The sequence below is a fragment of the Tenrec ecaudatus genome, chromosome 1 (assembly GCF_050624435.1).
Source record: "Tenrec ecaudatus isolate mTenEca1 chromosome 1, mTenEca1.hap1, whole genome shotgun sequence".
Taxonomy (NCBI): domain Eukaryota; kingdom Metazoa; phylum Chordata; class Mammalia; order Afrosoricida; family Tenrecidae; genus Tenrec; species Tenrec ecaudatus.
The window spans coordinates 171,595,691-171,619,468 of record NC_134530.1 but is presented as its reverse complement, the minus strand read 5'-3'; the positions used below and the strand labels follow the sequence as shown (position 1 = coordinate 171,619,468).

General features: G+C 41.4%; 1 protein-coding gene across 1 annotated transcript in view; it reads left to right on the top strand.

The window, feature by feature from the left end:
• The first annotated feature begins 648 nt into the window (after positions 1–648).
• CD244 (CD244 molecule) overlaps positions 649–23,778 on the top strand; it is a 47,144-nt gene continuing 24,014 nt past the window's right edge. The window contains exons 1-3 of the mRNA XM_075540797.1: positions 649–685; positions 22,786–23,124; positions 23,209–23,484. Coding sequence (XP_075396912.1) covers positions 649–685; positions 22,786–23,124; positions 23,209–23,484 — 652 coding nt within the window. The remainder of the gene's footprint in view (positions 686–22,785; positions 23,125–23,208; positions 23,485–23,778) is intronic.

Here is a 23,778-nt window from a genome sequence, read left to right as displayed (position 1 = left end):
TGGCTCTTGGTCTACGGATACCTTAAGCATTATATAGTTCCCATACTTATCTCTTCTTATGTCTGCACCTTGAAATTGATTGTCAGAGATTAGAATTGCAACCCCCATTTTTTTTAGATTGCCATTCACTTGATATATATTTTTTGCCATCTTTTGATCCTCAACCTCTTTTTGTCTGTGACATTGAGATGTGACTCTTGCAGGTAGAAGAATGATGGGTTTTGATTCCTCATCCAGTCTGCTAGTCTTTGCCTTTTGATAGGTGAGTTCAGACCATTTATGTTCATTGATGTTCAGAGTAATTACATCCATGTGTGGATCTTTTGCTTTCATTTTGTACCTTTTGTGTTAGATATTTTCCTATCTCCTTCCTTAGTTATATGCTGTGCATGAATGGGAGATTCATTCTTGCCTTTTTTTCTTGCCAAGGCTCAAAGAAGCCTTGGGCGTTGCTCTTAGTGTGCAGGCCAGTCACTGGTGTTGGTTAGGAGCCTCAGAGCCAGGCCAGTTGCAAGTAGCAAGGGAAGCACTGAGCAGGCCAAGTGCATGAAGTGCAGGCAACTCAGGAGACCTGTGTACAGGCCAGTCACACGTGCTGATCAAGAGCAGCAGAGCCAGGCTGGTCATGAGTAGTGGGTATCAGGCAGGATGATCGCCTGCAAGGAGACCAACATTCTCAGGCCAGGTAGGGAAGAAACTACTCAAGGGTGTTGTGCACAGGCCAGTTGCAGGTGCTTGTCAGACTGATCACACTCAGGTGGACTAAAGTTCAGGGTTCCCAGTGGGGTCAGGAGCCACCCAAGGACCTGTGCACAGGTCAGTCTCAAGTGTCATTCAGGGCGACCACACACAGGTGGACCGAGTTCAGGGTCCACAATGGAAATGGGAGCCACTCAGTGGACCTATGTGCAGGTCAGATGCAGGATCTGGCCGCAGGCACTGGTCATGCACAGTAGCCCCAGGCTGGTCGTGAACGTGCTGGGATCACAACATGTGTGGGGACTGGGGAGGGGGCTCTCAGGGGAACAGGGTGGGAAGGGGTCTCTGGCCTGGGATTAACCAGGAAGTGCTGGCTTGTGTCATGCAAGAGGAAACAACAGGGGATGTGGTGCATGGGTCTCTGGTGCAGGAGAATCACAGGGGGACATGTGTCATGGTGAGCACAGCTTTGCAAACCATGTGGAAACTATAAGACCCCCAGGGTGCTGTGAAACCAACACTAGGTTAGAATCCCCCAAATTGGACCCCCTCACCCACAAATATGACGACTACTCACAGGGAACTGAAGATGCATGTCCCTAGATGAACACCATCCTCCAGTTTTCATTTCTGATATTATCTGATATTATTTAACATTTTTCTTTTCATTTTAAGCTGTTAATTCATTTAATCAATGCCTTGAGCTCTTACATTTTTCTTTCTTGAAACCATTTTATTGGGAGCCAATACAGATAGCATAGCATTCCATAGTTCAATCACATCAAATAGTATACAATAGCTGCCACAATCCAGTCATCCTTCTTGAACTCCTTGATATCAACTCCTCTTCCTCACTATACCCCCCAGGTATCCATATTCTACTCATTGTCTCTATAGGTTCATCAATCCTGGGTTTCATATACCAAGAAGCAGAAATACATATAACAAAAATTCAAGGAGCTACTCCCAATGATAAAATACATGCGAGATAAACACCAATATGAAAAAAGTAAACCCACAGAAAATGTTGAAAACCAGATCAGGCCCACAGTGTGTCTGAGGATCAAGTGACAAAGTCTTAACTGTTTGTTTTAGTCCGGGTTGACTAGTGAAACAAATCCAGAGACACTCATATATGTGTAACAGAGAACTTTATATCAAAGAGTAATTGTATATTAAGAAAACATCCCAGTCCAGATCAAGTCCATAAACCAATATTTGTCCATATGTCTGATACCAATCTATAAATCCTCTCAGATTCATGCAACACATGAAATGATGCCAAATGCAGGAAGATCACAGGCCAATGGGTAGAAAGTCTTATGGTCCAGTGGTGGTGGAATCATCTCAGCACTGGTGTGGGTCTGCATGTGGCTCTGCCAGCTCCAGGGCTCTAGCTGCCATCCGCACAGCTCAATGTGACCTGTCAATGGGAATGTGCAGCAGGGAGGGAGTGTCTCCCACCTCCAGGGAGGAAGATAGGAATTCCAAGAATCCTCAGGAGGCCATGACCACACAGAGACCTCATTGGCTATGACCTGATGGACAGGCTAGACTTCACCCCTTCACAAGTTGAGAGGAGATTATGTAATGGCCACACCATTCAAGTCAAGTTTATAATTTTGCTCTAATACACTCTGTTTAATAACCAGTTTATTCCTAACCCCCCATTGTGGATAGAGGAAAATCACCAGAGGCTTATTTCCTATGTAGGTCTCACAAATATATCTTGGGCTTCCACTGTCATCCACAGCCTTCTGCAAACCAGAATCTCATAGTTTAGACTCTGATACTATTCCCTCTTCAGCTTTGAAGTATATGATTTACAATCTTTGAGCCACTGATGGTGGTGTGGTTCTTCCATGTAGACTTAGTTGATATCTTATTTAGATGTCTGCTTGTTTGGAACCAAACACTTAAGACCCCAGATGCTATTTTATCTGATAGTTGGGAACCATCTAATTTCTTTACCACAATTTGCTGTAGCACCCATATCTTCTACGTTCTCTTCTTGAGGGTGAGTATTGACAGGGTCATGATGTAAGAACTAATTGTTCTTAAATCGAAGCTAGGATTTAATGCTAGTCCCTAATCCATTACTGGATCTTTGTTTTTTAATCTGCCTTTGGCTCCTGTTAGAGACCTCCTTGCAACAATTTCTTATCTGAAGAACTAACTTTTAGTTTGGCAAATTTTCTCTTTTGGTGTTTAGTTTCTATTTCATAGTTGCCTACTTTTGACTTTATTATTTTCCTCCTTTCAACTTTTTTGTGGGACTATTATTTGTATTTATTTAATAAATTTTTATTTATTTAATGTTTTAGTTTCTTGAGATTAAAATTTATAGTAGTAATTTTAAGACCTCTGTCTCTAATATTTGAATTCACAGCTATACTTTCCCTCTAAGTCATGCTCTAGCTATATTCTATGTTTGGTATTTATTGTCATTTAAAGTATTTTCCAGATTCTATTTTAATTTATTCTTTGGCTCATGGATGTAATGCACTGACAGCCAATATTGCTGAGCTTCCCTTCCTCAGAGAAAGGTTGGCAAGTATCTCCTGAGCAGTTTGACACCACAAGAGAGGAAGCTACCCACATAAGACAGCAAGACATGATAGTATGATAGGACACTAAGTGGAGCAAAGATTTAATAAACAAAGCATGCTTCGATCATGACATGGGTCCTATTTGAGGAAGACCCCAATCTAGGAGTATTACGTCAGATTTTATAGGGTTGAGTAGGAGGCCCTATCAACTTGCCTCAGTCCTTGTTCTGCTTTCCCATTGGCCCTTATTCTTGCTCCCTGATTGGTCCTAAATGCAGTTGCCTGATTGGTCCTTATTCCAGTGCGAGGATTGGTTTTGCAATCCATGCTTGGCATTTCTCATTATCATGTGAGGCAGTTTTGGATGAGTCATCCAGGCCTTGGGTGGAATGGAAGTTGCTAGCTGACCCTGACAATGGGTTGTTTAGAAATATTTTGCATATGTTTCAAACATCTGTGAATTTTCTGGTTGTTATTCTGCTATTTAGCAGATCAGTGAAAACCAAATTGCATTGCACTTATGGTAGATTTTGTCACGATATCACAGTTATCTTTTTCCATCTTGCTTGTATGCTTGCATCCTTTTGTTTTTCTGCATTTCAATTTGTTTATTTTATTTTGACTTCTGGTTGTCTTTCTGTAGTGTCTTAATGACTTGGAAAGCCCTCAATTGAGTTCGTTGCCTGACGATTTTTTATTTTACTTCTAGAATTTTTAGCCAATTAAAAAATTCAGTTTAGCAGTTAGTTTTTTGTTGTACAGTGGAATCTCTGGAGAACTGGAACTGTCAAAAGATTGTGAAAAACTACATTGTTTTTCTGGACCTTGAAAGCTTTCTGTCTTTGTTAGGGTATAATCTTACCACTTTTCTTTGCTCATTTTAATAGGAAAGATTTGCATATTTCTTCTCTGACAGGTTTCTGCCATACACAGGTTTTACTGTTTAACGAATCACTTTTAAACAACAACTAAAAAGACAACTACCTCTTTAGCCAATTGTGCTAATTGATGATTTGGGTTGAGTTACACTGGCATGTTCATCTAGTTTCAGTTTGCATTACTCATGCTCGATGGTCAGCTGTCAGGTTGGTTGGGGTGACTGATCAAGGATGGCCTCAGCTGTATTGATTCATCTTTATTCCATGTGATCTCGCATCTGTCATCAGGCTTCCCTGAGCTTGTTCACATGGCACCTGGACAAAGTTCTAAGTGTGCAATGTCTCTTCAGTTTTATATTAGAACTGGCACTTCATTTGTGTTGCATTCTATTGCCAAAGGGAGTCAGAAGGTTAGCTCAATGATAAGACTGGAGAAGTTGATCCTACCTCTTGATAATGTGAGATTCTACAAGGTCACCTTGCAAGGGAGATGGCAATATTTACCTTCTGCCACATTAATTCTCTGCCGAAATTCTCAAACTTACATGTTATTTTCTTGAACTATGAAACAAAATTATTTAAAATAATTAAAACTATTTTAAATTCTGTGACTTTGAATGATGCTCTATGGATATGCTTAAACAAAATCATGTTTGGACATAGTTCCTCCTTTTATACCTGTTCATTCTTTATTGCATTTTGGACATTGTATATGAAAAAAATTAGAAAGAATTTAATGGTTTGCTTGATGTTATTTTCTGCTAGAGATAATTTATATTTGCCTGTGGTAGTCTTTAAGGTAGAAATACTAGATATTCCCTCATTCATGGCCATCAAATATATTCTTACAATAGGACAGAATAGAATTACTTTTTAGGATTTCTGAGGCTATAAATATTTATGGGAGCAGACAGCTTCATCTTTCTAGTGCAGAGCAGCTCCTGGGCTTAAACTGCTAACCTAAAATTAATAGTCCAATGCTTAACACACTGGGTAAACTGGACCCCTTACTAGAGATCCTAGATTCCTTTATTCTAGTCTAGGCTCAAGATGATTTTTAAAAATGGGCTCTAGTTCCTATTAGGGCTGGTCTATTTCTCAACCACCTTTATTCTTAAAAAAAATCATTTTATTAGGGGTTGTACAAGTCTTATCACAATCCATAGATCCATTCATTGTGTTAATCACATATGTACATTTGCTGCAATCATCATTCCCAAAACATTTGCCTTCTACTTGAGCCCTTAATATCGGCTGCTCATTTCCTCCCCCTCCCTCTCTACTCCCCTCTCCCTCATGAATCCTTCATAATTCATAAACTATTATTATTATTTTGTCATATGTTACACTGTCCGACGTCTCCCCCACACTCTTCTCTGCCTTTCATCCCCCAGGGAGGAGGCTATATGTAGATTCTTGTAATCGGTTCCCCCTTTGTACCCCACATTCCCTCCACCCTCCAGGCATTGCCACTCTCACCACTGGTCCTGCAGAAGTCATCTGTCCTGGATTCCCTGTGTTTCCAGTTGCTATCTGTACCAATGTACATCCTCTGGTCTAGCCAGATTTGTAAGTTAGAATTGCGATCATGATAGTGGGAGGGGGGTAGCATTTAATAACTAGAGGAAAGTTATATGTTTCTTCGATGCTACCCTGCATTCTGACTGGCTTATCTCCTCCCTCTAACCCTTCAGTAAGGGGGTGTCCAGTTGCCTACCAATGGACTTTGAGTCTCCACTCTGCATTCACCCACATTTACAATGATATGATATTTTTGTTCTTTGATGCTTGATAACAGGTCCCTTCAACAGCTCATGGTCACACAGGCTAGTGTGCTTCTTCCATGTGTGCTTTGTTGCTTCTGAGTTAGATGGCCGCTTGTTTATCTTCAAGCCTTTAAGACCCCAGACGCTATATCTTTTGAGAGCTGGGCACCATCAGCTTTCTTCACCACATTTGCTTAAGCACACGTTTGTCTTCAGTGATCGTATCAGGAAGGTGAGCACCCACTGACATGAATTTTAGTTCTTTGATGTCTGATAATTGGTCCCGTCTACACCTCGTGGTCAGACGGGCTACTGTGCTTCTTCCACGTGGGCTTTGATGCTTCTCAGCTAGATGGTCACTTGTTTATCTTTAAGCTTTTAAGATTCCAGACACTATATATTTTGATAGCTGGGCATCATCAGCTTTCTTCCCCACATTTGCTTATGCACACATTTTTCTTCAACAACCTTGTCGGGAAGGTGTGCATCCTGGAATGCCAATTTAATAGAACAATGTGTTCTTGCATTGAGTAAGTACTTGAGTGGAGGCCCAATGTCCATCTGCTGCCTTAATACTAAACCTATAAATATATGCACATAGATTGATTTCCCCACATTCTTATATAAATATGTTTACATATGTACATTCAAGTCTTTAGACCTCTATAGATACTCTTTGTCACCTAATTCTTTCCTTTCTTTCCTTTCACTTTACTCTTGTCCCGTTATCATGCTCAGCCTTCATTTGAGTTTCAGTAATTTCTCTCAGTTACATTGCCCTTGCTGAATCCTACCAGCCTTTCACACTCTCCTTGCCACTGATTTTGGATCACTTGTTGCTCCCCTGTCCCTGGGTTGGTCAGCACCACCTCATTACCCCCACGCTCCCTTCTCCCATGTCCCCCAGAACCATTGGTCCCATTGTTTTCTCCTCCAGATTACTCATCCAGTTTATCTTATCTAGATAGATGTGTAGAGATAATAATGTGCACCAAAAATCAAGGCATAGAAAAATAGGCAATGAATGAGAACACAGAGATGACAACAAAAAAGAAAACCAATTACCCATAGAAGAATAAATTAATTAAAAGAAAAAAATTTAAACATTTTATTAGGGGCTCATACAACTCTTATCACAATCCATACATATACATACATCACTTGTATAAAGCACATCCGTACATTCTTTGCCCTAATCATTTTCAAAGCATTTGCTCTCCACTTAAGCCCTTTGCATCAGGTCCTAAAAGAAAAAATTTTTAAAAAGAAAGAAAAACCTGTAAATAGATCAAGGTCTGATATTTGATCTTTAGGTGTGTTCTTCACTCAGGTCCGATGGGTGCCACGCTCTGGCCCCAGAGTCTGTCCTTTGTACTTCTTCAGGGACTCCCTGCTCTGCTCCCACAGTTGCTCTGCCTCACGCGCCTTTAGTGGTTTGTCTCGGTGTCACGGGGTCAGTCTGGGCCAATCCCTACACTGAGTCTCCAGTGTTGTCCCCCTTAGAGCCCTGGGCCAGCAAAGGATGGCGTGTCTCATAGTGGGATCAGCCATATTTTCCACTCTGTGCACTGGCTGTTCAGAGCAGGGATATCATCCTCCAGGGCTGGTGGGCCAGGATGTGCTCCACTGTCTCTTCCTCCCCCTTCATTTATTCCCATTTGCTCTGATCAGACATGCCCTTCTCCCCTAGCTGCAGCTTCAGTGCCGTCCTCTCAAGTAAATTCTTCTGGGGGGAGGGGCAGTTGTCCACGTAGCTGGTATGGGGGCCGAGCCCTCAGGCCCCTCCACTGGCTCCCCACTCCTTGCCGGCACGCTGCCTTAGTCTGGCACTGGCTTTAAGTCTGGTCCCTCTTTCCCTGTGGAGATACAAACAATAACCTCCCCTGGGGTGGGTCAGTGCCCTATTCCCCCACCACACATCCTTTTTTTTTTTTCTTTCCCTTTTCCTCCCTCCCCGCCCCCTTTTTAGTTGGCTACCATATTTACCCCTGGGTTTGGTCTGGCCCCTGTCATATTACCTGGACCTCACCCCTGGAGTGTTTGAGTACAGTAGCTTTTTCCCTGCATATATATAACTTACCTCAGTGGACTCATGTTATACTTGTCCCTTTGTGCTTGGTTTACTTCACTTAGCATAATTTCCTCCAGTTCTTCCCATGCAGCGATATGCTTCATGTGCTCATCACTGCTTTTTAGCTATGCATAGTACTCCATTGTATGTATGTACAACCGCATTTTAATCCACTCGTCTGTTGATGGAAATTTGGGTTGTTTGCAACTCCTTGTGATTGTGAACTGTGCCGCAATGAACATTGGAGCACAGATGTCTGGTGTGGTTTGTTTCTGGCCTCTTCTGGGTATATGCCCAGTAGGGGCATTGCTGGGTCGAATGGTAGCTCAATTTCCATCTGTTTTAGATATCGCCAAATCGATTTCCATAGTGGCGGTACATACCTACAAGTCCACCAGCAGTGGATAAGAGTTCCTATCTCACCACAGCCCCTCCAACACTTGTTGCTTTCTGATTTTTTTGAATTGGGCTATCTTTGTGGGTGTTAGGTGATATCTCACAGTTGTTTTGATTTGCATTTCTCTTATGGCTAATGATCAGGAACATTTTCTCATATGTTTATTGACTATTAGGATTTCAGACTCTGCGAAACTTCTGTTCAGGTCCTTTGCCCACCTCCTCAGTTGGCAATTAGTTTTTCTCTTATTGTAAGGTTGCAAAGTATAGTAGATTTTAGCAATAAGGCCTTTGTCTGTTTTGTCATTGCTAAAGATGTTTTCCCAGTCGGTGGACTCTCTTATTACTCTCTTGGTGAATTCTTTCGATGTACACAGGTGTCTTCTCTTCAGTATGTCCCACTTGCCTATTTGTGACTCTTCTGTATTTGTATCCTTCCCTATTTCTGGTAGCCTATGTATTCCCTGTGCCAAGGTTCTCAGGTTTGTCCTAATTCCCTCATTGATGGCCCTAATTGTTTGGGGTTTTATCTCAAGGTCTGTGATCACCTTGAGTTTATTCTTGCACATGGAGTGAGGTAAGGATCTTGCTTCATTTTTCTGCAGGTAGATATCCATTTTTTCCAGCACCATCTAGTAAAGATGGCATCTGCTTTCAATTTAATATTTTTCAGGCCCTTATCAAAGATCAGTTGCCTGTATGCTGATGTTTTTATTTCTGGGTCTTCAGTTCTTTTCCATTGGTCTGAATATCTGTCAGTATACCAGTACCACACTGTTTTGACTACTGTGGCCGTATAGTGTGTGCTAAAGTCAGAGAAAGCCCTCCCACTTTGTCCTTCTTTTTGAGAAGTTCTCTGCTAATTCTGGACTTTTCACCACTCCATATGAAGTTGGTAATCTTTTTTCCAGTTCTTTGAAGAAGTATGGTGGTATTCATATCGGGATAGCATTGAACTTATATAGTGCCTTGGGCAGAATTGACATCTTTACTATAATGAGTCTGCCAATCCACGAGCATGGGATATTCTTCCATTTGTTGAGGTCACTCACTCTTTATTTCTTGTAGTAGTGTTTTATAATTTTCTTCATAAAATCTTTCATTTTTTTTAGTCAGGTATATACCTAGGTATTTCAATTTGTGCTTGGCTATTGTAAAGGGTACTACCTTAAAAAAATAATTTTATTGTGGCTCATACAACTCTTATCACAATCCATACATACATCAATTGAGTAAAGCACCCTTATACATTCGTTGCCCTCATCATTCTCAAAATTCTCCTTCCACTTGAGTTCCTGGAATCAGCTCATTTTCCTTTTTTCCCTTTCCCCCTCCCTCCCCAACCCCTCTCCCTCAGGAACCCTTAATAACGTATAAATTATTACACTGTCCTCTCTTACACTGCCAGGCGTCTCCCCTCACTCACTTTCCTGTTGCCCATCCCCCGGAGAGGAAGTTACATGTAGATCCCCAAGATTGGTTCCCCATTCCCTCCTGCCACTCTCACCGCTGGTCCTGAGGGGTTCATCCGTCCTAGATTCCCTGTGTTTCCAGATCCCTACTGCACTGCTGTGCATCCTCTGGTCTAACCAGGTCTGCAAGGTAGAATTGGGATCTTGATAATTGGTGGGGAGGAAGCGTTCAAGAACTAGAGGAAGGTTTTGAGTTTTATTGTTGCTACACTGAACCCTGCGTGACTCATCTCCTCCCCACAACCCCTCTGCAAGGGATGTCCAGCTGTCTACAGATGGGCATTGGGTCCTTTTAATCGTCTCTTCTGTGATCTTTTCTGATGTGTAGAGCAGTCCAATAGACTTCTGTTTGTTGATTTTGTATCCTGCCACTATACCATATTCCTCTATTGCTTCCAACACTCCACTTGTGGAGTTTAAGGGATCTGTAATATATAGAGTTATATCGTCTGTGAATAATGATAATTACGCCTCTTCCTTCCCCAGATGAATACTTTTAATATCTTTTCTTTGTTTTATGTTGTTAGCTAGGACCTCTAGTACAATATTAAATAGAAGTGGGGACAAAGGTCATCCTTTTCTGGTCCCCTTTTTCAGTGGAATTGTTTCCGTCTTTTCTCCATTAACTATCACGTTGGCTATTGGTTTTTCATATATGACTTTTATAATATTGAGGAATTTTCCTTCTATTCCTATCTTCTTGAGTGTCTTAAATGGGAATTCGTGTTGGATATTGTCTAATGCTTCTTTTTGCATCTATTGATCTTATCATGTGGTTTTAATCACTTTTCCTGCCAATGTGGTGAATAATGTTGGTGGTCTTTAGTATGTTGAACCACCCCTGCATCCCTGGTATGAATCCCACTTGATCACGGTGAATTGCTTTTTAAATATGTTTTTGTGTTCTAGTGATCAGTATTATGTTAAGGAATTTTACATCAATTTTCATTAGGGATATTGATCTGTAGTTCTTGATTCTTGTGGCATCTTTGCCCGCTTTAGGTATCAGAGTTATACTAGCTTCATAGAAAGAGTTTGGGAGTGTTCCGTCTTTTTCTATGTTCTGGAAGAGTTTGTATAGGATTGGTGTGAGTTCTTCCCTGAATGCTTGGTAGAATTCTGTGAAGCCATCTGGCCCAGAGGATTTTGTTGGTAATCCCTTGATTTTGTTGTCTTTTTCTTCCATTGCTATGGGTCTGTTGAGGTTTTTGACATCCATCTGGGATAGTCTAAGGAAGGATTGTGTTGCCAAATATTTGTGTATGTCTTCCAAATTGTTGAATTCGTTAGAGCATGTACTTTCATAATATTGTGTAATTATCCTTTTGATTTCAGTAGGTTCCATTGTAATGTCCCCTGTTTCATCCCTCATCCTTTCAAATGTCATTTCCCCCTCCCTTTTTTTGGTTAGGTTTGCCAGAAGTCTATCAATTCTATTAATTCTTTCAAAGAACCAACTTTTATTGGCATTAATTTTTCCCATTGTTTTCTTGTTTTCCCTCTCCTCTATCTAGTCTCTGATTTTCATTATATCTATCTTCTTGCTATTAGGAGGGTTTTTCTGTTGACTCTGCTCTCATTGGTGTAAGTTTTGTGCCAGTGTCTCATCCACGAGTGTCTCTTCTTTTTAAATGTATTCTTTTATTTCTATCAGCCTTCCTCTGATAAATGCCTTTGCTGTGTCCCACAGGTTTTGGTACATCATACTTTCATTCTCATTGGTTTCTAGAAACTTCCTGATTTCATCTCTGACCTGGGTCAATACTCACTCCTTTTGCAATAGGACATTGTTCACCCTACAACTGTTTGCCCTTGTTTCTTCACCGTCCTTCTGTTAATTTCCAGTTTTGTGGCGAAGTGTTCAGAGAGAGATGTCTGTATAACCTATATGTGCTTGAATTTACTCAAGTTCGACTTGTGTCCAAGCATGTGGTCTATTTTCGAATATGTGCCATGTGGACTTGGAAAGAATGTGAGTTTTTTGCATGTGGCTGGAAAGCTCTGAAAATATCTATCAAGTCAAGTCGTCCAATTGTGCTATTTAGATCTGTAGCCTCCTTGTTGAGTTTCTTTCCCAATGATCTGACTTTTTCAGAGAGTGGTGTATTAAAGCCACCAACTATAATTGTTGAGCCTGTGATCTCTTTTTTTCATCTTTTGGAGTGTTTGAGTTACAAATTTTGCAGAACTCTTATTAGGTGCATATATGTTTATTTTTTTATTTTTGCATATATGTTTATTATGTTCACTGGTTCTTGGTCTATTGTTCCCTTGAGCATTATATAGTGCCCCTCCTTGTCTCATGTTATGGCCTGTATCTTGAGGTCAATTTGGTCAGATATTAAGATCGCTACCCCTGCTTTTTTTGCATTACCATTTGCTTCGTATACTTTTCTCCAGAATTAAATTATCAACATGTTTTTGTCTGAGAGCTTGAGATGAGTCTCCTGGAGGCAGCAGATTAATGGACTATGTTTCCTGAGCCAGTCTGTTGGTCTCTGCCTTTTAATGTCTGAGTTCAAGCCATTAATATTCAGTGTTATTATATGCATCTGTGGACTCTGTGATGTCATCTTGTACATTTTGTGTTGGGTATTTTCCTATATACCTATCTTATCTGCTTGTTTTGTGTGTGTGGTTTATGTTTGCCTTCTTTCCACTAATGAGCTGATGCTATCCTGGGGCTGTTTCCTCTTTGTTGCCCTATGGGTGGAGTTGCTCTATGTGATGGTCTTTTATTTTCCCTCAGTGAGTGTTGGTCTGCCCATATCAGAGAGGCAAGGATCTTTTGTAGGGCTGGGTTTCTTTTTATGTATTCTGTGAGGTTTCCTTGTCTGGGAAGACTCTTACTTCTCCATCTATCTTAATAGATAATTTGGCTTGGTAAATATTCTTGTTTTCCTTCAATTTTTGGAATATGTTACTCCATTACCTCCTCTTCTTCATCATTTCCGCTGACAGGTCTGAACATGCTTTTATTGGGGTACCTTTGTACGTGACTGTTTGCTTTTCCCTTGCTGATTTAATGATCTCCTTTTCTTCATAGTTGGATAATTTGATAATTATGTGTCTTGGTGACTTTTTCTTGGGATTCAGTCTGGTGTTCTTTCAGCCTCTTGAATGGTTGCCTGTTTTTCATTTATTAAGCTGGGGAAATTTTCCTCTAAGAATTCCTTTGATATTTTCTCTGTTGACTTCTTTGTTGTGTCTTGTTCTGATAGTCCAATTATTCTAATATTGTTTCTTTTCATAGCATCAGACATGGCTCTCAAGTTTTCTTCAGCGTCTTTGATTGTATTATTTGACTGCTTTTCCTGTTTGCTGAGGTCTGCTTGGTTATCCTCTAGGTCACTGGTGCGATTATCTGTCTCCTCAAACCTATTGGCAAGGTCTGTCAATTTGTCACTGGATTTTGTTATTTCATCCCTTAACTCTTGTATTTCCCTTTGGTGCGTTGCCTTGATCTTGTCTATCATTTCATCTTTCTTCTGCATTGCTTCCCTCATATCCTTTATGACTTCAAGCAGCATTTTGAAAAAATCTTTTTGTGGCAGGTCAATATCTGCTTCTTCTATGCCCATTGTAAGGTTCATGACTTCTTCTGGCATTGTCTTCTGTTTCTCCTGCTTTTTCGTTGAAGCTGTTAGAACTGGATGCTGTTTACCTGTTGTTTTAGAAGAGCCTGGAGCTATCTTCCTGAGCCGAAGAGCCCTGGACTCTCTCTTGGGGGATTTTTATGAGTACTTCTATGAACTGCCTGTTGGTAGCTGTACTGGGGGGTCAGGATATCGCTATATCTTCCTGTGGCTTCACTCTTATCCTAGCCATCCAGTATTCCATTATTTGGAATGTCTGTTGGCTATTCCTCTCATGTGACAATGGTCGGGTTGTTGTAGGCCCACGAAGGCGTCACTTCCAGGGTCAATCTCTAAGTAGGCTTCACAGCTCTTGGAGAACCTCGGCTGGCCTGTGGTGTTTTCTTCTGCAACTGGAGTGCTGAGGAGGGCATGTGGGTATAGCTTCATTGGTGTAGAGCTCTGTAGATAGCAGGGGAATTACCGTAGACAGAGAGATCGCCTTGAAGATGGGTGGATGTTCCTGCCATAGCAATGGAACCCCACCAGTGGTTGTCAGTTGTTTCCTCCAGTCACTTGGAGGGCCTCGGGATTTAGGCTGGGGATGCCCCCACTATTTGCAGGGAAAAACACCTTGATGTTTGGTATGTGAAAGTGGACCAGCGTGAATTCCCCAGCTGCTTACCAAGCCAATAAATGCAGGTGGGAGCTCCCCCAGTTGGGCCTTCAGAGTTTCCTAGGCAGAGAGGGTAGCCTGGAGGTTGCTAGTGGCTTGTGGCATGAAAGAGAGTGAAAGGAGAGGACAAAGAGAGAAAGAAGAAGACACAGACACACACACACAACTAAAATGCACAGAGTAAACAAAAGTGAAAGCAGTAAAAAAATTAAAAAGAAAACAACAAAAAGGAGAACGGAATCTGCTGAAGCTGTGGTATTAAAGAGAGAAGAGCTAGGAGAATAGGAAAAAAGAATAAAAAGTGAAAGAAGAACACAAAGAAAGAAAGAAAAAGAAGAAAAATTGAAAGAGGAGAGAGAATTTTAAAAAAACGGTAAAGAAATAGCTGACACCGTGCTGTGGTGTGTGTAGCACTGACTCGTCCTGTGTGCAGCACAGTCTAAGGGGTCAGGCTGCCCACTGGGTGGGTAGAGTTGCCTTAGGCAGAGGGTAGGGGTCTGGGAACCAGCAGTGGCATGTGAAAGGAGTGAGAGGGAGAAGAGAGAATTATACAATCAGAGAGAGAAGCTAAGAGAGCAAAGAAAGAAAGAGGAAAGAATAAAATAGAAGAAAGAGAAAGGAGAAAAAAAACCCCAACTGTGTTCATTAAGATTGGCTGCGATGGTAAAAGGGAAGAGAGAGAGGAGGAAATAAAGAATAGATAGCTGATCCCTGATTGCTTGAGTGTGTTGTCAGAGGGGTGTAGATCCTGCCCCACAATGGCTGGTTGGTGTGCCCTTTTAATGCAGGGACCCAGTGGTACTGGGATGAATTTCCCTAGTTGACAAGATCGCCTTCGAGGTCTGATGGAGGTTTCCTTAGCAGCACAGCATGGTGAAGATCGTTGTCTCAGCTGCCTTGTGTTGTGTACAGCACTCCCACGAAGGGCAGGCTGGAGTTCCCCCTGCTTTTTGGGTTCATTTGTCCTAAGTGGAGAGTAATGACCTGGAATCCAGTAGTGGTGTATGATAGGAGAGATCGGAAGCTAAGAGGAGAAAAAGGGAAAAAAAGAAAGAGAGAAAAAAAAATCCAACACAAACCTGAGCTTGTTGAGACTGACTTCAGTGGGAAAGATGGAAGGGATAGTGATTAAAGAGAAAAGAAATAGAGTAGTAGGTAAGGAGATAACTGAGACTTGATCACCTGTTCTTGAGGCTGGAGGAGTTCCAACTCTTCCTCAAGGCAGTGAGGTGGTATACCCGTTTGATGTAGGGTTCCACAGATGCTGTATGGGATTACTTTCAAAGGCAAGATCGCACCCGTGCCCAGGCATCAGTTGAGCGCTGGAGTTCACTGGTATAGCTGCCTTGTGCTGTATGTAGCACTGCAGCAGGGGCTGGGGATGGGGTGTTCCCACAGCATCATCTAGGGTCCCCGGACAGGCAGGGCCTCCCAGCTATGTGTAGAATCACTGAGAGGGAAGCTGGGCTTATTGTCTTATCTAGACTGCTGGTGCCCTACTAGATCAGAGGATTTTATTATTTTTTATTTTTATCCCCTGACCAGCTAGAATAGAATCGAATTAAATTGTCTCCCACATTTTCTGGGCTGCAACTCTGTGCTGTTTGAAGCTGAGACTTGCTACAGCAGGTCTTTGTTATGCAAAAAGCCACCAGGCCCTGTAGGCCAGTTTTGGCATTCCTTAGCTAGGCTTCTTTTTATGCTGATTAATGTTAAGCTTATCAGGGAATTGTTTCCTTCTCGGCCAATTGGAGCTAAATTCACCCCCTGGACTCCTACTATCCGTCTATTTTCTCCCACACCATGATCTCCTTCAGGTAAAAACCTGCTTTTTCTTCTACTCTAAATTATGGCTACCCGCCACCCCCACTCCCCAGGTTGTGAGCTCAAGGAAGCCAACAGCGTGGAGAGCTCTGGCGTGGGGCTCTCCTTGTGTCTGGGATTCTTTCCCCTTTAGGGTGTCAGCCTGGAGAAATCGCTGCTCCTGGCACGGGCACAAGGAGCTTTCCTGCTGGCGCCTGCAGGTTTGCCAACCCTAGAACGCTTTAAAGTGTTCTCGGTTTGCTTTGCAAGTGGAAATCATACACTAAAAAGGGGTTCAGGAGAGATCCTAGTACCCTAGTTCTAATTTCAGGACTCCATCTCCCTGTTTCCTTCACATTACCTCCCAATTTTCTAGTCTGGCAGCAGGAGCTCCCAACGGGTGAGTCCTATCGAGTTGCCATTTCCCCCCACTAGTCTCTCACTTTTACTCTTAATATGTAGTCTTTTGGGATATGAACCTCAAATGTTATGATTTTATACATGTCCATTTCTTATTTTCATGTGTTGATTATAAATTCTACTCAGTTCCTGAGACTTCCCACTGCTTTTTTGGAATTAGAAGTGCCTTCAGGCAACAGTAGCCAAAAATGCTGATATTACACATCTGAGATTTTTCTTTTTAAAATATCTTGGGCCAAAAATATTTTACTACTTTATTAGATCTCTGGTGGCTTTAGTAGCTTGCTTTGATATTTTGTCCATCCCCCCATTCCCCTGCCATATGCTCAGAAATGGGGTAGGTTAGCACCCTTTAATTTAGTCTTCAAGATCAGAATTAGAATTCTTTAGAAGATTATTTAAATAATCATTAACATACAGTACTAACAGATGAAGCTCAAAGACCAGAGCTTTCAGTATGAATTACACCTCAATGTAAAAAAAATAAAATTCAACGTAATTGGATCAATATCTGATAAACAGGAAAGATCCCAGTTGCCAAGGATTTCACCTTACTTGGGTCAATAATCAATGCCCTTGGGAGCAGCAGTCGAGAAATCTATTGGTCTTTATAGGTTTGCCTGTTCTTGTCTTTTTATATAAATGAAGTTATACAGTATAGATCCTTTTGTGACTGATTTACTTCACTCAGCATAATGTCATCAGTTATCAAATCAATCAGAAAAGGATATATACTATATAACTTCATTTATATAAAAAGACAAGAAGCCCTGGTGTCATCAAGGAGCCCTGGTGGTAGTGGTTATGCATTTGGCTGTGACCTGCAAGATTCGTAGTTGGAAACTACCAGGCACTCCTCTGGGAAATGAGGGCTTTCTACTCCCCTAAAGGGTTACAGTCTCGGAAACCAACACGGGCAGTTCTACCCTTCCCTAACAGGTCCCTGAGTCAGAATTGACACGATGGCAGTGAATGTCATCAAGTTCCATCTATGTTACCACCTGTCAAGACTTCATTTCCCTTTCTGGCTCAGCAGAATTACACTGTATGCATGCACCATGTTTTGTTTACCAATTCATGCACTAATAGGCATTTATGCTGCTGTCACCTTTTGTCTATTGTGGATACTGCTGCAATGACTATTGGCGTACATACGCCTGTTCATGTCACTGCTTTCAAAGCCCTTAGGTGTATCCCTGGACATGGAATTACTGGGTCAGAGTCGTTCTATTTTTATTGCTTTTTGGAGGAACCACCATACTGTTTTCCACAACCAGCAGATCAGATTTCATTGTCCTGAAATTTTAGCCAACATTTGTCAGTACTTTAAAAATATTATCTACCCTTGTATGAGTGTGATGCTATAGTAACTGGTTTTTATTTGCTACTGTCTGATGGCTCATGATGTTGAGCATTTTTTCATCTTTGGTGGTCATTTGAATATCCTCTTTGGTGAGATATCTATTCACTTTCTTTACCAATTTATTAATTGGGTCCTTTTGTTTTTAAGGTTTCAAAGTCTACATATAGTTATTAGATTCTTACTGGATATGTGGTTTCTGAAGATATTTTTCCAGTTGGTGGTTTGCTTATCACTTTTTTTTAAAAATCATTTTATTAGGAGTTCATACAACTCTTATCACAATCCATACATACATCAATTGTGTAAAGCGCATTTGTACATTCAGTGCCCTCATCATTCTCAAAACATTTGCTCTCCACTTAAGTCCCTAGCACCAGCTCCTCATTTCCCCCACTCCCCTCTCCCACTTCCCTCATGAACCCTTGATAATTTATAAATTATTATTTTGTCATATCTTGCCCTTACAGTGTCTGATGTCTCCCTTCACCCACTTTTCTGTTGTCCACCCCCCAGGGAGGAGGTCACATGTAGATCCTTGTGATTGGTTCCCCCTTTCCAACCCACCCTCCTTCTACCCTCCCAGTATCGACACTCACACCACTAGTCCTGAAGGGATCATTCGCTCGGGATTTCGTGTTTCCGGTTCCTATCTGTACCAGTGTACATCCTCTGGTCTAGCCAGATTTGCAAGGTAGAATTGGGTCATGATAGTGTGAGGGGAAGCATTTAGGAACTAGAGGAAAGTTGTATTTTTCATTGTTGCTACATTGCACCCTGACTGGCTCATCTCCTCCCCGATACCCTTCTGTAAGGGAATGTCCAGTAGCTTACAAATGGGCCTTGGGTTTCCACTCTGCACTCCCCCTATCATTTGCTATGATAAGATTTTTTGTTCTGATGATACCTTATACCTGATCCCTTCGATGCTTCATGATCACATAGGCTGGTGTGCTTCCGCCATGTGGGCTTTGTTGCTTCTGAGTTAGATGGCCACTTGTTTACCTTTAAGCCTTTAAGATTCCAGATGCTATATCTTTTGATAGCCGGGCACCATCAGCTTTCTTCACCACATTTTAATCCACCTTGTCTTCAGCGATTGTGTCGGGAAGGTGAGCATCATAGAATGCCAATTTAATAGAAGAAAATATTCTTACATTGAAGGAGTACTTGAGTGGAAACCCAACGTCCATCTGCTACCTTAATACTAAACCTATAAATATATGCATCTAGATCTATTTCCCCATCCTCATATATAAATATATTTGCATATGTACATGGCTTTATCTAGACCTCTATAAATACCCTCTGCCTCCCAGTTCTTTCCTCTGTTTCCTTTGACTTTCCTCCTGCCCCACCATCATGCTTAGTCCCCACCTGGGTTTCAGCAATTCCTCTTGGTTACATTACCTTTGATCATGCCCTATCAGGCCTCCCACATCTTCCTCACCACCGATTTGGATCACTTGTTGTTCCCTTGTCCCTGGGTTTGTTAACACCACTACCTTTCCCCCAACCTCCCTCTCTCCCATGTCCCTCGGAACTGTTGGTTCCTGTTGTTTTCTCCTCCAGATTGTTCATCCCAGCCTATCTTATTTAGACAGACTGGCGGAGATAATAACATGCACAAAAACAAGACAGAGCAAACCAAGCAACAATATACAACAAAACAACAACAACAAACCAGTGACAAAAAGCGAAACAAAACACAATAAGAAAGAAAAGCTTGTAGTTAGTTCAAGGATTGTTTTTTGGCCTTTAGGAGTGTTTTCCAGTCCAGTCTGTTGGGGCACCATGCCTGGCCCAAAGTTCTCCTTCAGCATTCCCTCGGAACCTCGCCGCTCTGTTCCCTTGCTGTTCTGGTTGCACCTCCTTAGAGTTTTTCCTTGGTGTGGCAGGATCAGAAGGGGTGTAATTCCCACACTGTGTCTCCAGTGTTGTCCCATGTAGGGCTATGGATCAGTGAGGGGCATCATGTCTCATTGTGGGGCTGACCATATGGTCCTCTCTGTGGATGGGTTGCTCTAATTGGGAACATTGTCCTCACAGCCTGGTGGGCCAGGATGTGCTCCACTCCTCTTCCCACTTCATCTGCTCCCTTGTGCTCTGATCAGATATGTCTCTCTCCCGGGGCTGCAGATTCAATGCTGTCCTGTGAGATAAATTCTTCTGAGGGTAGGGGCAGGTGTCCACATAGTAGTTGGGATTGGGGCAGGGCCCCAGACCTCTCCACTGGTTCCCTAGTCCACACCGGCATGTTGCATTCACACCTTGGAGCACTGGATGCTTATCACTGTTTTTGTAAAATCTTTTGATCAACAAAGATGTTTTCTTTTTATGAGGTCCCGTTTATTTATCTTGTGTTTTAATCTTTGAGCTTTTATATTAGATAATCTATTCTTTTAAAATTAGGTCTGACAGCCTTGCTCCTGAATTTTCTTTTAAGAACTTTATGGCTTTAGGTTTCACATTTGGGTCCTGAATTCATTTTGAACTTTTCTTGTTCGTGGCATGTGTGAGACATGGATCCTGTTCCATGTTTTTGCATGTGGAAATCCAGTTTTCCCATTCATTGAAGAGGTTTTCCATTGAATCGAATTAGAAACTTTCTTAATAAAACAAAGCAAAACACTTGTTACATGTATCTACTATTTTACCAGTGCCAGCTATTTTGATTACTGTAGAGATAAAATGACTATCGTGTCAGGAAGTATGAGTCCTCCTAGTTGGTTCTGACCTTTCAAGATTGCGTTAGTTATCCAAAGCCACTTGCTATCCATATAATGTTGAGGATTGTTTTCTAAGAATTTCTGTAAAGAAAACTATTGAGATTTTGATAATTGCATTTAATCTATTGATTGTTTTGCATAATGTTGGCATCTTAACAATAGTAAGTCTTTTTTTTCTTTTTAAAATCATTTTATTGGGGGCTCGTACAACACTTAGCACAATCCATCCATACATCCACCCATCCATTGTGTCAGGCACATTTGTACATTTGTTGCCATCATCATTCTCAAAACATTGACTTTCTACTTGAACCCTTGGTATCAGCTCCACATTTTTCCTCTCCCCCTCATGAACTCTTGATAGTTTTACAAATTATTATTATTTTATCTTGTCTTACACTATCCGACATCTTCCTTCACGCACTTTTTTGTTGTCCATCCTCCAGGGAGGGGGTTATATGTAGATCCTTGTAATCAGTTCCCCCTTTCTACCCCACTTTCCTCTTACCCTCCTGGTATTGCAACTCTCATTATTGGTCCTAAGGGGTTTATCTGTCCTGGGTTCTCTATGTTTCCAGTTCTTATCTGTAGCAGTGTACATCCTCTGGTCTAGCCAGATTTGTAAGGTAGAATTGGGGTCATGATAGTGGGGCGGGGGGAGGGGGAGGAAGCATTAAAGAACTAGAGAAAAATTATATGTTTCATCGTTGCTATAGTAAGTCTTTCAACCCATGAACTCAGAGCATATTTTTAATCATTTGAAGACCTCTTCAATATCTTTCAGTTATGTTTTATAGTTTTCATTGTATAAATCATTAAGATTCCCAGTTTTATTCCTAGGTAGTTTATTATCTTAGATGGTATTGTAAATGGAACCAAACTAATTTCTCTTTGTTGACCTTGTACCCTATAACCTTGCTAAACTCCACTGGTCCCAGAAACTTTCTTGTATATTCTTTGAGATTTTCTCTATATAGCATCATATCATTTACTAATAGAGATACTTTGACTTCTCACTCCCCGGTTTCTATGTCTTTTATTTTAGGATTTGATTTTTTTGTTTGTTTTCTTTATTACTCTGACTGGAATTCCTCACAGGCTTTTTGATGGAAGTGGCAACAGATGACCCACTTGTGTTGTTCCTAATTTTAAGGAGAAAACTCAATCTTTCTCCACCAAGTTTAATTTTCATTGTTGGCTTTTCATACATGAGTATGCTCAATATGATTATTGAAGAACTTATCTTTTTCCAATCTTGTTGAGGATTTTCATCAATAATGTTAGATTTTATAAAATAAAGTTTCTTGTGTAAGATACACTTCTAATTGTTTTCAAGGTAGGGACTCTTGTGAATACTTGCTCAAAACCAAACCAAGCTCACTACCATGCCGTCAATTCAGACTCAGTGTCCCAACAGGACAGAATAGAACTGTCCCTGTAGGTTTCTAAGACTATAAATTAGCAGTTCTCAACCAGTGGGTTGTGATCCCTTTTGGGGTCAAATGACCCTTTTACAGAGGTCGCCTGATTCATAACAGTAGCAAAATTACAGTTATGAAGTAGCAACAAAAATAATTTTATGGTTGGGGGGCCACCACAACATGGAAAACTATATGAAAGGGTTGAGGCAATAGGAAGGTTGAGAACCACTGTAATAATCTTTATGGGAGTAGAAACCCTCATCTTTCTCCCATGGGGCAGCTGGTGGTTTAAACTGTTGACCTTGACATTAGTAACCCAATTCACAACCCATTACACTACTAGGCTTCTGGATACTTTCTAGTGACTACAAAATTGCCAAAATTAAGTAATAACTGCAATCTAATGTGTCAAGTGCTATAAGAGAGGATGATGAATTCAGGCCTATGAGAAGACACAGGAGGAAGCCATGAATTCTCTGTGGAAGGTCAATCTTGCTGGGCCTGCCCATTTGGTTCCTGTAGCAACCACCATTGGTCATTACGGACTTTAGTGTTTAATAACATCATGGTTCTGATATCATGCTTTAAAGCATAAGACATTGGGTTTCAACCTCATCGTTTTTGCTCTGTAACTTGAACCAATTACTAAGTTCCATTTCAGTTTCCTCACCCGTTAAATGGGAGGGGGTGGGGCATCAGTTATTGTGAAGTTAAATAACTAGAATATAAACCTGCCTGTCACATAGTGAGTACTGAAGAGATGCTAGCTGTGAGTATTATTGGCCTGTGGGCTCCTTCAGACTAGGGCACAGAGCTTGGGAGAAGAGGAGGCAGATAAGGGATATGTGCATTAGCACTCTCAGGTCCTGGGCTCCTTATACCTACACTTCTCATACTTTGGGCTCTCTTCTCATTGCTTAGGATTGGTTGATGCCTTTCTGCCACTTTCCCTCTGGGTTCTTGTTCCTAGAATGCCTAAGTTGTACGGAATATATGATTCGCCTCTCGGGAAGAAATCTCCATTTACGTCCATGCAGCAAGTTACAACTGGGAACTGTAGATTCTGTCAAATGGAAGGTGCGGTTCCATTCAAAATCGACATCTCATGTGATACTGACTCAGAAAAATGGCTATGTGCACCAAGAATCTTGGGTTCCGAATCATTTCAACAAAAGACATATTGATATGAAAAAAGACTTGACTCTTTTTATCAATGCATCTCAGCGTCAAGACAGTGGCATTTATTACCTGGATGTCACCTTGAATTCTGGGAAAATTAACAGCAGTCAATTCCATGTTTCTATATTTGGTGAGTCCAGAGGTTAGTCTTTCCTCTAACTCCGACAAATACTTGTATTTTCAATGCGTTTCTTACTAGAATCTCTGCTTCCAGATCATGTTGAAAAGCCTCAGTTGCAGGCGCAGGAGAAGAGCCTGGTTAATGGTATTTGCCAAGTGACTCTGTCCTGCTCTGTCTCCAAGGATGAGAATGTGAGTTATGCTTGGTACAGAGGAAGTCAGCTGATCCAGGCATCTAGGAACCGAACCTACCAAGTGGAGCAGATTAATGTTGGAGTCTCACAAACATACACTTGTAATGCCAGCAACCCTGTCAGCTGGGCCATCCACACCCTCAGCCTCACCCAGGGGTGTCAGAATACTCATCAGAGTAAGTAGGCCACTTTTGGGTGTCACTGGGGCTCGAGGAGTTGAGCCCAACAACCAGGCTCATGTGCAAAAGAGATGTGGTATGACATTCTTAAACTACAATCCTGCAATGGCTCCTGACCATTCCTCTAAGACACTGATGGAAACCTACTTCTTCCAACTGAGTGATAACTTGTCCCAAGTCATATAATTCTCCCAAAGATAACGGACCATGCACAGCAGTACCCTGAGCAGTGGGTTTTGGGTTTGCGTTTACATGTTCTGAAAGTTACCCTGAGTTAAGTTTATACCACTT